Source organism: Hippocampus comes, unplaced genomic scaffold (genome assembly GCF_001891065.2).
Source record: "Hippocampus comes isolate QL1 unplaced genomic scaffold, H_comes_QL1_v1.1 scaffold172, whole genome shotgun sequence".
Lineage (NCBI taxonomy): Eukaryota > Metazoa > Chordata > Actinopteri > Syngnathiformes > Syngnathidae > Hippocampus > Hippocampus comes.
The window spans coordinates 169,843-187,512 of NW_017805072.1; the positions used below are offsets into that span (position 1 = coordinate 169,843).

The 17,670-nt window shown below is 40.6% G+C and overlaps 1 protein-coding gene across 7 annotated transcripts in view; it reads left to right on the top strand.

Moving 5' to 3' along the window:
• The window catches only part of LOC109512742 (discs large homolog 1-like protein), a 134,537-nt gene that overhangs the window by 25,933 nt on the left and 90,934 nt on the right, over nucleotides 1-17,670 (top strand). For 4 of the 7 annotated variants that reach the window (XM_019864698.1, XM_019864699.1, XM_019864700.1 and 1 more), the window contains one exon: nucleotides 3,589-3,930. The exons of 2 other annotated variants lie outside the window; for them this stretch is intronic. In XM_019864698.1, the coding sequence (XP_019720257.1) occupies nucleotides 3,589-3,930 (342 nt within the window). The remainder of the gene's footprint in view (nucleotides 1-3,588; nucleotides 3,931-17,670) is intronic. One more of the 7 variants, XM_019864707.1, reaches the window with a different exon arrangement.

A 17,670-nucleotide genomic window follows, 5' to 3' on the forward strand; every position in this document is an offset into this window, starting at 1 on the left:
AGGGCACACAGAGACGAACAACCATCCACGCTCACACTCACACCTAGGGACAATTTTGAGTGTTCAATCAGCCTGCCATGCATGTTTTTGGAATGTGGGAGGAAACCGGAGTACCGGGAGAAAACATGCAAACTCCACACAGGGAGGCAGCCTGAAATTTATTTGTATTTTCTATATATATCTATATTTATATTTTAAAAGGGAATTCAACTAAATGTCAGTATAATAAGCTCCCTTTTAAATAATGTTATTTCCATACTCAGCATTAATGCGACTTCTGGTGCTACATAAATTTGCTGATATCTTTGTAGTCTGGTTGGTACTTGGTGTGGTTAAGCTTCATGCAAGCGTGTAGGCTTTCATCTGTTAAACGTGATCATAGGTTGTACTTGATGTTTATACGATGTGAAAATGACTGATCCAGCAAAGCTAGCGGAATTATAGTCATCTTGCCGGGTCCATTTGGGGATTTGCTGCTGGATAGTTTGAACCCTGTTCAGTAGCTCTTGGCACGCCGCAGGGTATTTTGATGTAAAGATAGCATGGCGTGTGTCGAAGTGCCACTTTACATTCGACCGTTTCATCGATGCAATTTTGTCATTGCAAATTAGACACACTGCAGAACCTGCTCTCTCCACAAAGGCAAATTCTTCGGTCCGTTCGTCCTGAAATGTACGAAACCCATCTTTTTTTTCTTTTCGCAATCTTATTCGTAACGAGCAAATGACCGAGCAGACTGATTCAAAAGAGGGTGTTTATCTGTTTACCCAGGAGCATCCAACGTAGGCCAGTGTCATCCAATTAAAATAATGAACAATTGCTTCTGCAGCCAACTGCAGCCCCGAACAGGACATGGGCAGTGAAAAATAGATGGATGCATTTAAACAAGTGAGAATATTTTGTTTATCTGCGAGCCAGATTGCAATCATCAAAAGAGCCGCACCTGGCTCGCAAGCCATAGGTTCCCGATCCCTGCCCTAAAAAAACAACAACCAAAGATCGTAATGTCTATTATAATGAGTAAAAATAGAACTCTATAATATTTTATCAAAAAAGATGTTCAGTGCAACCTTGATTTTATGGACTGATTCAGAGAAGGGGTTGTTCGTTGCAGTCGATTGCCCGTGACCTAGTACTTTATTTTTTTGGGTGTCCTAAAAACACGTTTTACACGGCAAAAGTATTGTTTTGTACTTTTTTCGGGTCTTATGATGTAAAAAAAAAAAAAAAAGCTTACAACAGTTTATAAAAGTTTTCAATTTTATCCAAAACTTTCCTTGTTGGTTCTTGGGGAAGAGTATGTCATGCATCTGGTTGCGTTCAGGTGTCATGTTAGTGATTCCCTTCTTCACCTCCATTGTTGTTAGATGCCATGAAAAAAAAGGCCCTTATGGGGAAAAAAAACAACTCCGTATAGTAATCCCACCCCCTCCTTTATGGCAATTACTTTCCAGACCACCCTGTCAATAAGTGAAATCAACGATATAGAATTACCCGAGGGCAGGGGTCTCCAACTCCGGTTCTCGTGAGCCCTTTCCAGCCTATTTTTATGTAACCCTGTTACAACACACCTGATTGAAATGATCAAGACTGTTATCATCCCACAATAGGCAGGACATCAATAATTCTGCCCAAAGATATACTACATTATAAAGTGAACCGACTGTCGTCACTTTATTGAGCATTTAAAAGTAGGATATACAGATGATGGCCGGAAATAAAATCTGCGCTGACAAAATCAGGGTTTTATTCTTTTTCGTCTTATTTTTCTTCTTCTTTGTCTTGTACGTCACAAACTCGCAACGGAGGGGGATTTACTGTACTGTACCAAAAATGGCATCGTTGAGAGACATGTACACGACTAGCGCCTGAGCAAAAAACAGCTGTAGATAGGAATAACTAGATATAATAAGAAAACCTTTATTTGTCCCACAATGGACACGGTCCTTTTGAGTTGCGTGCTTATGCTGATGCTAAGCCCATGTCGATGTTTGCCATTACTTTTGATGGAGACATCGCCACTCCCAACTCCACATTGACATGTGTTTTTGCTTTCTTTGCTGGCTCTAGGCTCAGGCATAGCTATACCAATGACAGCATCAAACTCTTAAAAATATCTCTCTGTTTGCCGGAATGCAGCCAATCGTACAACTAATAGACTTTAGAACAACTACTTTAGCATAGGTGCTTTGAGTGGACTGCACACCATTTTCTGTCTGTTAAATCCAGGGTCTGTTGGCTACAGGTCTATTAAATTGACTGTAATTAAATAGCAGAATTAAAAAGAACAAAACCATTTTTGTCACACGGTATCACTGGATTAGCCATTGTGATGCTCTTTCCTGCGTGCCACCTTGGGGTAGTATAAGACATACAGACACATAAGTCAAAGCAAAAAAAAACCCAAAAACAAACAAACCCAAAAACGGCTTGCACAAATTGTATCTTGAAATACTAACTAGGCAAGTCACTTGTATTTCAAGGCCTCACTGTAATATTGAGCGTGCTTTTTACCATCCCCTGCTTTATGTTTATGTTGGACAAATATATGTTTATGCAGCAGTACCGTAATATTGTAACACTCGAGATGCGTCTGAACGCATTTTGAATGCCCTGGATTCAACTCCCAAACGTCATGGTCTTGTCGTTAACTCAGACAAGCCAACCTTGGGATTTTTTGTCAAAACCAGTTGAGACCAGCATTGATCTGACTGATTGACTTCATTAATATGACAATATGGAGAAGCACTGGCTGAAACAACACATATCTTCAGTTCATGGGGTGCTCATCCCCCAACACCCCTGAAATAACTGCAACCTGCAGAGCATAGTGACAGTGTTTTTTTTTAGAGGGGGCCATATTATGAAACCCCACTGAGTATGTTTAGGTCACAAAATGCTGCAGTCTCTCATTTTTCTTAAATGCAATTAAGTTCTTCTTTAGAGATTCATTTTTAAATTCATACCAGGATTTATTTGTTGCAAGAATTGAGATTTTTACATGTTGTGCTTTGAAAAAAGTTGCAGACACTGTGTTTTTGGCTATCAAATGTTTTTCAATGAAAATTCAATTAAATTGAGAATGCTCCTAAGCTGTTCAACCTTGTCGTGGTTTTCGGAAAAGCAAACATCCGGGTGCCAGGTGAGGCGGTCTTGGTGTGGAGCGGGGCTATTGGAAAAACACCGATATAGACAACTATATCGATACCTGTAGCAAGCCTTGGAGACAGTCAGTTCAAAGTAGTGTTGTGTGGACACAACAAATGGGAGACCCAAGATTGACTAACAATCGATCCAGGGTGAATTATTTTTGCCCAAAACGAGCTGTGACAGCAAATATATATTTTCTTCTTTTGCATTTTAACAAAATTTATCTCAACAGAATGTCTTTTTTATAATTCGAATGTAACCTTTCCATTTCTGCTGCTTGTCTTTAATGCAACTAAGAAACTGAATTCTTCTTTTGTCTTTTTTTTCCTGCTTCCCTGCTGCACGTACCTCCTCATCACCACTCTTTCTCATCACCTTTTTTTCCCCATTTTCTGCTTTTCTTTCTTTTATTTTCTTGCCCAACTCATCTTCCCCTAGAAGTATCGATATCCAGAAGAGGAAGGTGCATCGCTAGGCCCACCAAAATTCCACCAACATACCTGCCATCAGCACCCAATGGGAGTTACCAAAGAGTTGACTGATGCAAGGACTCTCAGGAAGGAAGGGATGGATCAGGGGACCTGGAGAAGAGAGAAAGGGTTCAGTGGAACTTTGGAGAGAGACATGGGTAGGGACATGGAAAGCTCACTGATGAGGGATGGATCTCTTTGTCGCCGTGATCTCCACGGGGCAGAGCTGGTTCAGGTGGCAGAGCGACAGCTCTCTCAGATTCAGCATGTCCACGGATACGTCACTCACGCACACATCACACCTGCTCAGGTAACTTTACATTCTTGTTTACAATTTATTTTGCGTCACAGGCCGGTTGAGAAAACTGCATGGTTTTGCGAACCAACAACCATTTGTTGGGGTCGGGAGATGGGCGCGATAAAAATCCATTTCTTTCATTGCTTTTAAATTGCCTGTTTAAAGCATTGGTGCTGACATCAAGGATAATTAGAGAGTACCATTCCATCAACAGACAGTGTACTTTTTTCTTCATTTCAACAATTTTCATTCAACAATAAATGCATCAAATGTAGAACAAATAAAAAATATATATATAAGAGAAAACTACTAAAAATGGTCCCCTCATAAATAAAGAATATGCCTTAAAATGTAAACATAATTTTGAAGTTATAATCCTACATACCGTCTTAGCATCATTGCGACTTGCTAATGTGGATGATCAAAAGATGACACAAATTGTTTGCTGCTTTCATCCGGTGTCTGCCGGGTTAGTTATTAGCTTCAGAATTGCTAACGTGGATGTGGGCAGGCTGTGCAAACTCTGCTTTCATTTTCATGCTTTCCACTTCATCACTTGGGTGCTATTTGTTCAAATGATTCAAGAGGTTAGTTGTATTGTCTTTGATGTCATACCTTGCACAATGGCTTCCTCCATGCTGTTCTGAAGCAGGGACGCCCAATCTTTTTTTGACCGAACATCTACTTTTCAAGCAACCAACGTCCCGCAATTGATCCTTTACTGCACGTTCACACACACACACACACACACACACACACACACACACACACACACACACACACACACACACGCAAGTCATGATGAGCAACAGCTATATCGCCCCCTAACATGGACCAAAAATAAAAATAAAATAGATACCAGAGTTTGTGAGTTTGTTAAAAGGAAATCACTGCCTACCTTAGTCGAGACCTGACGCGGAGGCAAGTGTATGTATGTGTACCATTTTAAAATGATCTTCCCGGCCCTCCAGATTGCCATTCTTTGCCAGTGCCATCGGCGAATTGTACATCAAACAAACTTTGAATGAAAGTAGCAATAATAATAATAATAATAATAATAATAAAAGGCTGATCTCAACAGCTCTGATCAGAAGCCACAGTTGCGGACTGCGGACCGCTAATGACTTGCGGTGATGCAGATCACGGGCCATCTTAAAGATGACCTGTTTTCTTATTTTATTTTATTTTTTTAAACACTTTTTTGAGAAAGAGAAAATGATAGGATGCTTAGGGTGCACTGTACATTTCTCCCATCAGAAGCTTCATGTTTGGAAGTCATGTCTGCCCATCAGTTGCCGATTACCTTTTTGAAATGTAATGTCTGGCTAACTTTTTCTATATTTTCGTGCCGATCAACTTCACAACCAGAGTTGAACATCACTAATCAATCTGATGAGTGGTAGTTGTGTTGGCTACTAAGTGCTATCTTGGTAGACAGTTAAACAGTTGTGAGCAATTCAGTCTACTCACAAGATACTGCAACTTCCTTGCTGCCAGTTTACCAAGCCTTTTGTCTCAGTCCTGGCCGTGTTGTATATATTTTTCAGTTCCAGAGATGGACGGCAATGCTTTATCCCAAACCGTCCGATATTTTTAATTCCCCATGCTCTGTGTATGTACGTGTCTCTTTTTTTTCCAACTTTGTTGAACCGCTTTGACTCGATCTGGAAACACGCCGCCAGAAACGCTGCGGCACACGTTAATTCTGATTGTAGCATTACAGTATGTACTTGCTGAGATACTCATTTATACTGAAATCATTTGGGGAAGCTGAACTTGAGGTCCTTTAGGTGTTACTACAGCATCAGATTAGAACAGGTAATTAAAAAAAAATGTCCGAACTTTAGTTCAGAATTTTAGATATGAAAAGCTTACATAACCATTTTTAATGAGAGGTTATCTCTGTGACTAAAGTAGAGAAAGGGGAATCCAAACAGAAAAACAAATTACCGGTATTAAGAAAATTGTTGATTTTTAGATCCCTCTTGTGGCGTGACGATTTTTTTAAAGTGTTTCTGTTTAGTCGTTGTCTGCTTATGTGAGTGTGTGTTTGGTGTGCTCACGTGGTCGTATGTCTACTTTAGTTTGATCGATACTCTAGATGTAGTCCTCATCTTTGAGAAACCGAGACATCATTAAACACTACGTTTTATCAATTGTCTTCAATCATCTTGTCTTCTGGTCTTGTAAAATACAACACGCACCATGAAGATACAGTAATAAACATCCTGATAACATCATACTTGCTCATCGCTTTTGGTGAAGATGCACAGGTTATTTTAACTTCCCTTCCAAATACTTCATCTGGCGCGCTTCTGTATGACAGATGGATCTGCCATCTTGTTCTCCCCATGTACATGTTCCCTTCTCGCTGTCTGTTTTTTTTTGTCTGTGTGAGTATAACACACTCCTTTCTCCTTTTAATTTTTGAACATATGTGATTGATGTTATTTATTCATCATAAGAAGAATACATATAACTGCACCTTGAAATGCAATACACCTGGGGTGTGTAAAATCTTCTCTCAAGGGCCTCATTTGCTTTTTTTTTTTTTTTTAACACACAAATGGGCCTGGTAATTCATCCTGCTCATGAGATAAAATAGATTAAGTTAAATGTAAAATTGATGAAGATATAGTTAAAATGTGTATGTGTAATAGTTAATTTTAATAATAAAAATTCATGCATTCATTTTAATGTATTTCCATATTAATGTAATGATAAATAATCAACCACTTACCTCATATAGTGAATTTATATGTGTTGATAAGTAGGGATGGGCATCACTGAAATTTTAATACTTTTTCATATTTTCATACTACTCTTCATGATTCTGCTTATCATTCCTGTACTTTAACCAAGGGCGGAGCTAGGCATCAAGCTCCACTGGGGTCGGGCCCCCGACCACAGTGTTCTGCAACCACTGGACCACTTGGTACCGGGCCGCCGATATACATTTTTTAAAAAGCACAATTTCTGTAGTGGTGCATATATAACGCAAGTGTATGTTATCACCATGGCAGAAATGTTGCCTGTCAACGAAATATCAGTCGGTCCATGATGGAAGAAAGGTTGGGGACTATTGCACTACAAAATCCCCTTACACACACACACACACACACACACACACACGCACACTAAGCCATTAAGGAAAAAAGAAGCAACTGACCTGCAAGGTTCAAGTACTTTTAGCTTTTGCAATTTGGCCAACTCCTGTTCAGTCAGCATGGCAATCTTTACGCTTCTGCTGCATTTGACAGTGGAGAATTGTTTCTCCAGATTCGCTTGACCATCTCTAGGGTGAAATTCCATCTTGTTGCAATGGTCTGCGCCGGCGATTCATGCTAAAGTCTGTGTGCAACTTGCCTTTAATTCCTGGGCATTGGATGGAGTATGCTTGAAGTGACCGAGAGTCTTGCGACATTTGGTCACTTTCAAATCCACTGTCATTAAGGGAAACGGTTAGCATTGTTTGCAGACTGTGGACTGTGCAGGACAGGTGTTCAAATGGAAGTAACGTAGTCTTGCGGCTGTAACCGTGTTACGATCACTATCAGTGTAAAGAGTGGTTAACGTCTCCTTTATTTCCCATTTGTTTGCAACATCCACAAAATGGCGTGCAGATGCGCTGTGACCCACAAGTAGTTATTGTTGCTCACAGAAGATCACTCTTCCTCATACAAAGCGTGTAATGTTGATACTATGTTTCCTTTTATACTGAGTATCTTGCCTTTTATACTGGGTATCTGGCGGTATTTTTTTTTTGCTATGCACATAACCAAGTAATCGACCGTCTCACTTACAGCTTAAGTTATCCAGCCACGAGCACCAAATTCCAGCAGCCTTGATTGGTGAGCCCCTGTGGTGCTATCTTTAGCTGGGTGTTTTTGCTCGAAGATGACACAACAAAAACGAACAGCTTGTGTGATATTTGTATTCAACTGGATAAAATGAGCAAACTACCATATTTTTAGCTATATAAGGGGTTTCGGAGTAGAAGGTGCACCATCAATGAACCTTTTTAAAGTAAGACTGTCCAAAAGTCCGTCTATGTCCATGTTCACGCTTGGGACTCTCCTTGAAGTTTGTCAGCACTTGTGAGCAGAAGTAATAGGTCACAGGAAGTAAAACTAAATGAATACACAAACAGCATTCATAGATTAATGGCACTATTTATTATGTGTTATAATACACACACCTACACACACACACACACACACACACACACACACACACACACACACACACACATACACACACACTCACACATTACAGATTACCTGTTGTTACCTTGTGGACAATCACTTGAACTACATTTGAACAAACATTACAGTTGACTGATTTCAAAACTAGTGGGATGAGACGATTAAACAGTTTTGTGGTTTCACTGTTATAACAACCCTCCGAGCGAAGACGTAACTCCAAAGTGGCCCATGACAAAGATGAATTTGACACTCCTGCACTTGCTCATGCAGTTAGCAAGCTACCCATGATCAAGCCCTGAAAAATTCCTCTTCTCTGAATGCCACAATTAACAGAACAGCTCAGTATTGCAATTTACAATTTAAATTAAAACGGGCACGCAAACAGTACTGTGCGACCCGCACTGGAGATTGGTGCTACTTAATGTAAAAACTTGCTGCCTGTCTCCAGCACACATACAATTTTTAAATTCCTAAGCAATGTATTTTGTGTTATTCAGATCATACGTTCACGCTATGTTGAAACACAAAGCGTTGAGGGGTTTATAACTAGCGGGATTTATGAGCAGTGTAGTATGAGGTAGAAGCTGAATAACGTGTATCACTGTGTAAATAGTGAACTAATTGAAAAATGACATGTTGCAAGATTTTTATTTTAATTAAGTATCCATTCATTTCATTTTGTTGCTTTAACCTTCCACGTTTCACCACATGGTTTTTCATAACGGGGAATAAAAGGCTGTAAACAAAACACCACTGAGTGTGCTGTATTACAAAGTGCTGCTCTCGAAATATATCATAGGAAGAATCTCCATTTGATGGGGAGATGTGGCCTGACACAACAGGGGGAGAGTGAATGAAGTCATAGCCTCACCATTCTCTTCCCTCTTTTTTAAAGCCATGCCTGCTACCAGGTAAACCTGCCTGCCAGGAGTCAAACACTGCATTATATTCAAATTTAGATAATAGATATAATAAAGCTATTGTTGCTTTCACCAGGTATTTAGTTATTTTTTCCAGTGTATCCTGCCAACACAGCATCTGGTAATATCTATCTATTTATGTATTTATTTTCCCCCCCATGCAAAATCTGGTGATATTTAGTTTTCTGATGTACTGCAATTACTTGATGAGACAGCTTTTCGTTGTAGTAGTAGTTTTGAAACAGTTGGAGGCAGCAAAGGTCTTAGAGCTAACCTCTGAAGAGCACACACCACCACCACCACAGAAGACCAACCATTCATTGTCTTAACAACATACCCTGCCCAGGTTCACAAGCCGGAACCTGCCCTGGTTTACCGAGCGGGAGAGGTGGGGTATAGACACCCTGTCACAGGACTGACATTTTGGACAGACCCATTGAATTTTACCTCCAACTATTCATTTTATTGTTATACTTCTTATAATCCCCCACTGAGAAATTCAATTCTCACTGTGTAGTTGTGTTATCATTTTAATGACCTAAATTCCTGGACACGGTTTTGGACTAAACCCCATGCAATTACAGTGAATACTTGGGTAGAACCCATGCAACTGCCATCATTTCTGAACTACAAAGCTCACCCGATTAAAAGCTGCAGCAGGTAAATTTAGCCATTAAAGCAAGTGCATACATATATTGGCTGCTTTGTATTATTAGCTGTGGCTTTTCATGTTATACTATAACATTGGGTATTTGCAAAGAAAGAGCTTTCTGTGTCACATGAGGCAAATTTGCTGACAAGCTTATGCAGTCTTCTTCATTACACACCAGTGCAGCCTTTTGAAACTGGTTTGTTACGTGTTTGGAAGATGCAGGGGATGGTGCTCCATGCCAACGTTGTATCAGTCATCCTTTGCCAATGATGGTGGGAGTCAGTAGCCAAACAAACAACAGAAAGACTCGCGTTACACTGCATAGATGGCTGTATATGTGGCACTTATTCCCTGTGCTCATTAAACTGAACTCAACATTCTTTATTTCACTCTCAATTACTCCTTACACAGCCGCGTACCGCCACATGCACAAACAACGTCACATTCAAAGCCACGGGGTTCAAAGCACAGGAAAAAAAAAAGTCAGTTTATAGTCCTAAAAGTACGGTACAGTTTGAACCTGCAATACACATAGAAAGGCTCCAGCCAAAGCTTGATCCCCACTTTGGAGCAGTAGTGGTGATGCTCTCAGATGCACTCTTCTCCTGCCACAAGGGGAACTTCAACTCACACTCTGCTGTATATTTTCTGCTGCACACAATACGTACATAGAACCTAATTACGCATATTCAGGCATGCAGAAATATCGAGGGTAGCATGAAACGGGCACGCAAACAGTACTGCGTGACCGGAACTGGAGGTTGGTGCTACTTAATGTAAAAACTTGCTGTCTGTCTCCAGCACACATACAATCAGTCTCATCAGTCACGCAAAGACTTTCGTGGCCCTTAGTCATTAGGATAATGCATATTATTGGATAGAGGAAGGTCAAAGAGGACTCGGGAGTGATGTGAGATAGGATAACAAGACCCAGGGCAGACAGACTCTTTTTGCTGAATGTTAATCACCCTCAGGTAAAATCATAAACCCTCATTTCCCTCCTGTTGATGTGGTAATTGAAATCAATGACCAAAAAGACCCTTAGTCACTGGATTTTGCAAATACCAACCGCTGACGTTTCATGTACAATACACCGAGGGTACTGGCAAAGAATGGCAATCTGGAGGGCCGCAGAAGCATTTTTAAACGGTACACATGAGCTACAATAGTTAACATGCTACAAAAGTGCGTCCCATGCTTCGTTCTTCATCTTAGGGACCGTTATGGCTGTTGCTCATGACGGCATGCGTGTATAAATGCGTGTGTCTGCACGTGTGTGCGTTAATGGGTCGATTGCGGGAGGTTGGTTGATCGAAAAGTAGATCTTAGGTAAAAAAAAAAAAAAAACGTTGGGCACCCCTGCTCTCCAGGATGCACTGCAGGGGGAAAACCCCCCAATTTAATCATGAAGATTCATTGTGTATTTGAAGCCACCTTAGTCATTTTGATCGGAGGTTAATATAGCATGTATTGTATTGTATTGTATAGATACAGCATGTGTTGCCTTCATTGTAAGGCTTAGATAGGCTTTTAATTTTTTGCAGCTCCAGACACATTTGTTTTTTTGTTTTTTTCGTCCAATATGGCTCTTTCAACATTTTGGGTTGCCGACCCCTGCCATAGAACATTAAAACTGAACTCACAGGAGGTACTCTATTTCCAGTGGAGTTAAGTTCCACCCACGTACCCCATTTTGGCTGCTCCCAAAAAAAAGATCTATGGTTTCGCAAAAAAAAAAATAATAATAATAATAATAACAATAAAAAATAAATAAACATCATTCTCATTTTCAGCTAATATGTTCTTCTATTTATTCTTTTCAATACTAATACAATTAGCCGACAATTAGCACTCGCAATTTTCACTTTCTTTGGAGCTATGCCGAGGGCTAATTTAGAGCAAAAAAATAAAAAATAAAAAATACGGTACTTGTGTGTGCATAATCGGCATGCACCACTTAGGCTGAACAATAAATGGCATTTGCAATGTGATCGCAATATGATTAAATGTGATTTGCTAATTGCAAAGGTTGGAACTTGACTTGTCATTAGGAGCAGAGTGGAGGAGTAATGAGCACGTAGAGACATCAACGCTATAATTACAGCCTGCCCTCACTAGGCGTGTGTAATTTTTGATGAGTTTTTCATCTCAGAATACCTCGTCTCACAGGGTAAAACAATGGCTTTATCGGTCACCATTCAAAATGCATCCCTCCAGGCAAATATTTTGAAAGTGGAATCTGCGTTTTCACAACAGCTGCGGCTGTAACAAAGTGCTTTCCGGATCATTGAACATAAAATAACAACAATCCAACCGATTGTCAATGCTCACATGTTAAGAGAATAAATCGTTCTGTATGTGGCTGGGACGTTGCATCGTGTGATTTCCTGAATGAAACCGAAACAGACGAAATGATGTTCCTCCTCCATGAATTGATGAGGTTGTTCCGCTGATCGTTATGGTTGCTGATGCTTTTGAAATTGACAGATGTAATGTCATTGAAGCAGGTAAAATCTTACTTTTCCCACACTTGAGCGTTCATGATGTTAACCCTTTCAGAGACAGACGGCGCTTACTACAGTGGACATCTTACCACGTTATCAGGTTACAGGGTGCATGAAAGGGTTAATGAGTCGCCATCAGGAAGAGATTTTATTTATCGCTCAAGATTATGAAGTTTGATGTTAAAGAAGTTCAGTACACAAGTTTACATACAGCGTCATGTTTCATGAAACATGAGAAGTTGGACACATTGAAGTGGTAAAGCCATGGATTTGCTTCTATTATTCTTGTAATCTGTGCTTTAGTTTGTGTGATTTTAAATTTTTTTTGCCTGATTTACAGCATGGACATATGATGCCATACTTGTGTGGTAGAATTTTCTTGTCGTGGTGAATGCTTACAAGACTGCACATCAGTATTTAAGAAGTAGGACATAAACTGTCTTTCTTTTGAAATAATGCTTCATTTGCCTTTTCCATAGTATAATGCTATAATGCTTAATGGATCAAATATTGCTTTTTGTATTCAAGGTTAACTGACCATATTTGTTGAGAAATACATAAGAAAAGGACCTTGAAAATAATTGCTTATTAACCCTTTCAGGGACAGCGTTTACGACAGTGGACAGCTTGTCGTGTTATCAGGTTACAGGGTGCATGAAAGGGTTAAACTGCAATATTGTGGGGGCAGCCTAGTACCGTAGCGTGTGTTCATGAAACACAGAGCAAACCATGTTTACGCCATGCGAGAAAAAGCACCACCAAGCATTTCGCGTATAGACTGTGACCTAAATTTCAGTTGCCAGCATTTGGAAGGCAAAATGGCTCCCCCGTGAGGATGAATTAAAAAACAGGTGGGTTTTTTAATTTAATTCTTATTCCCCAAACCCAATATTAAACAGAATACCGTGTTGAGTGGGTCCACGTAGAGCAGGGGTGCCCAACCATTTTTGTCCCAAGGGCTACTTTTCAAGGAGCCAACCTCCGGAGATCTACCAGTCCAGTGTCAACATTGAACCAAACAGAAAAAAAACCCAGCTACGAAACAGGTAGATCTCTGTTTGAAAAAAGGAAATCACTTCCTACCTCAGTGGGCTGGCTTTGGTCCCAATGTCATTCTGCAATCTCAGAATCTCATCCTCAAGAGTGGGGCTTTCAAAGTCGAAAAGTGATTTGACTTTGGCGGCAATGTCACCAACGTCAATATTTGCACCAAATGGATAATACACATAGCTGACTATAGGCTCGATGGATGCAAAGTCAGTAAAACGCCTCTCAAACTCTGACGAGATGCTCTGAACAGGCTCCTCATAACGTGCACTGTCAAGCTGTGTCACACCTTTCCCTTGACGTTGTAGTTCTGCTTGCATGTGAGGGAAGTTGCTCAGGTTACCAAGCCGCAGCTGGTTGGACATCAGCTTTAGCTTGCTTTTAAATGTGTTCACTGAACTCATCATGTTGACTACATCTTTCCCTTACCCTGCAGCTCTAAATTCAATTCATTGAGCTGGCCAGTGAGATCAGTGAGGAAAGATAAATCTAAAAGCCACTGTTTTGTCCCGCTAACAAATCCCATGAAAGCATTAAAAATATCCTCACACCTGGTGTGTACTTTTAATGGCAAAATGGTGAGTAGCTCTTCATTGCGACTTCATGGGTGGAAAATGGTCGTTCTTGGATCCTTTCCTCTCAGCCAGTGGTGGCAACCAGTCAGAGACAAAGAGCCATTTTTTACTGTGTTATTGCAAAGAGCCACATACACATGGGCATCCCGTCCTCGTGCAAGCAAGCACGCGCACACACGCACACGCACACACACACACACACACACACACACACACACACACACACACACACACACACACACATGCACACACGAACGCACGCATCTTCTCCCCCATTTCCTCCTCCCACCCCTTCCGGTCGACTTGGGACCAGTCCGCTGGCTCCTGGTCGAGTGCGATCGTATATTGGGCACCCCTGCCTTGACATCAGAGGTAATTCAAGGTCAAGGTCAAGGTCATCTTTATTTTCAAATATGCTTTGTGTATGACATGCAGCATAGATGAAATTTCTTCCTCGCAATCCTCAGTGCAAACATGCAAACATGCTGTGCATTAAACACACACAGCTAAGACAAGATAGCAGCTACACTGTATAAAAAGACATAATATGTAATCTGAACAGTATAAACAGTATAGACAATATAAACAATATAAACAGCATGAACAATGGCACTTGTGGCTGTTGTGGGTCAAGTGAAGTAGTAGATGATGAGGGGAGGGTCATAGTCTGTGACAGGAGGCAGGGGTCGGGCAGAGGCAGAGGGCGGGGAGTGCGGGCAGAGCAGGGAGGGAGTTTAGTCTCCTGACCGCCTGGTGGAAGAAACTGTTTTTGAACCTACTGGTTCCGGCACGGAGACTCCGCAATCTCCTTCCCGATGGCAGCAGGCCGAAGAGGCTGTGAGATGGGTGGGTGGGGTCACCTGCGATCCGGATGGCTTGGCGGGTCAGACGGGAGTAGTAAATGTCCACGAGTGGGGGGAGAGAGAAACCGATGATCTTTTCAGCTGCTCTCACAGTGCGCTGCAAAGTCTTTTGGCAGGACACAGTGCAAGTACCATACCACACAGTGATGCAGCTGAATAGGATGCTCTCAATGGTGCCTGTATAAAATGTCTGCATGATGGGGGGGCGGGGCTTACTAGCTTACTGACTTACTTACTGACTTACTTACTTACTTACTTACAGCTTACTGACTAGTTTAGCGTTTAGCGCTGTTGTTTGCGCATGAGTGGTGATTCAGTCATCTGATTGGTTGCCCTCTGTGTCAATCAAGTAACGGGATTTATGATAGGCTGACATAGTACGTCCTGTGTATTTAGCGCCGTTGTCTGAATGGCATGCCACCACTGAGGCATTTTTAACGCTTGTCGTGTGAAAGTCCGGGAGCCTCATTGAAACAGCCAAAGAACCGCTGTAATCGCTAGCTGCTCGTTACCGTGAACAGCGGTCAACTTCCAGCAGCGTTTCCAACTCATCGGTAAGGAAAGTAGCTATTGGCTGTCCTAAACGTCGCTCAATTATGTTATCAGTGCGTGTGATTTACTTGGGGGGATGTTTTTTTTTTTCTTATCTTTTTTTCTTTTGTAATTTTTATTTGTTGATGTTTTTTTAAATTCATTTCAGACAAAAAGTTTTACATTTACATCCAGCCCAGATTATAAACCTGTCACGATCAGCCAGCAGCGGCTTCATTTGGGGTTGGGGCCACAACAGCTCCCGGCGCTGCTCATCGAGAACAACGTGCTTTCACCACACAGACTCCAAAAGTCTCCACTAACACCAGAAAAAGTCGCTAGATTGTTACTAGTCACTTTTTTGAAAAAAGAGTCGCTCGAGAGGATCTGAATACTAACTAAATATAGTGTCAAAGTCACTAAGTTTCGCGACACTGACTTCCTGTCATTTCATTTAAAAAAAAAAAAAAAAAAGAAGACTTTTTTTTTTCCCCACACACCTCGCGGTCACCTTGGGATCAGTCCACAGTCGACTGGTTGGGCACCCCTGACGGAAAGCATTTAATTGCAAATGTTTTTACTTCACTTGCACTTGAAGACTTGTAACGTGATTGGATGTATTTTAAATCACACACGATTCATCTTTTTTCTCGACTAGCACTATTTGTAATCAACAATAGGTCTGCTCAGCCATTGTTGTGGATGCACCTAATGTGCACCTACCGTCAAATTTCTTATCATCCAGTGAACTGAAAAGTCCCTGTGTGCCTGTCTCCATCTCTCTCTCCGATGTCTGTCTCCTATAGAGTATAACACCTTATGTATATCCTTTTAATAGTGGGAGACTGAGATAGCTCTTCCTTTACCAGAATCGAACTGTAGACTAATGGAACAGCTGGGGATGAGCCAAAATGGTTAGGAGCCAACACAAAAGACCACAATCTACTGATATGACTGATGTCTGGAATATGCTGCTTTTGACTTTGAAGTTATCTAAATGTTTTTTACTGTTAAATGGCCCATATTCCATATGACTTCAATGAGCACATGACACAACTCACATCGCGGAGACATCAAAAATACAACATGGCAATTGTTTTTACCAGTCGGCGACAACACAAACTATACTATGACAAATAGTCAAATAAAGAGAGGATTGTTCAGAAATAGGCCAACTTTCATGAACAACTGATCATCCTCGAGCAGTCAACTGTGCGTCTCCATCGAGGACAAAGAACTAAATAAACAAACTTGTCAAATCTTTAGTTGGGGTGAAGTACAGTGACATTAATGCATAAGTAGCCCTAATCATTCAAGGTCCTGTGGCAACACTGAGCACAATAAAATATTTCATCCAGTAAAACATGGTTCTTCTCAGCACACAAATTTAAAAGAAAATGTTTTCAATTATTGATTTAGAAAGTACAAATTGTCTGATTTCATCCATTAAATGTTGGTTGTGCACTTTAGACTTTCCTCACTCCTTCACAAAAATAAGGTTTATTCATGGACAGTAGGTGAGACTGAGGAAAACTGATCAGTATTTTTGCCTACCTTCAACAACATAACAAAACAAAGGCAATAATACTGTTGCATCAACTATTCCCTATTCCTAGAAGAATATACGAACATATACGTGTAATCAGACCATTTTCCATTTACTACACTTATTCCAAAACATAGATTTTATGTTATGTACATACAGTATATGTATACAGTAAACATTCTCTAGTACGGACTTGTGTTTGCGCTGTCCAATGTGTCCTGATAACAGAAATTCCTCATTTGGTAAATGAGCATGGTACATGTCCTTTATGAACTTGCAAGTATGTTGACAAAATGCACGTGTAACAACACTATCAATAAAATACAAAAATATACTGTCCAAAAACTGTTTATATAACAAAACTGCAATACAGGTGTATCCAAAAAAAATCACAACAGTAAAATACGTACAGTATTTTAATGTTTATTTTTTTCTGTATATTTTGGATTGTTTTGTTGGATGCATTCTTTGGTTTATGACAATGTTTGCCTGCGTGTCATAGTTTTCTTGCTAGTTGCAAGTAACTGTCCCGTTGATCACCGATGTCTGGTGATTCTTGTGCATACTGAAGGATTTTTGTTGCCATTTGCATTGCTTCCTTGCTGGATGGTGGCTTATCATCAGGAGTTGAATCGATGCCTTGTTTTTTTAAACTTTCGTACATTTGCGTCTTTCCGACTCCAAGTGTCTGTGGATTTTTTTAACTTTGTGTCCAGCCTCGCTCAAACGGATGCATTTCACTCGCTCCGCTCCAGTCATTACAGTTCTTCAACATTTCGATGCCATGATCTACACGATGTAAGTGAATAAAGTTAAAATGTTTCGCAATTATAGTAAAACGCACGCCAATAAAAAGTCACTTACACGTCATCGTTTCGAATCTGATGAATGAAAACGGCGAAGCGAACA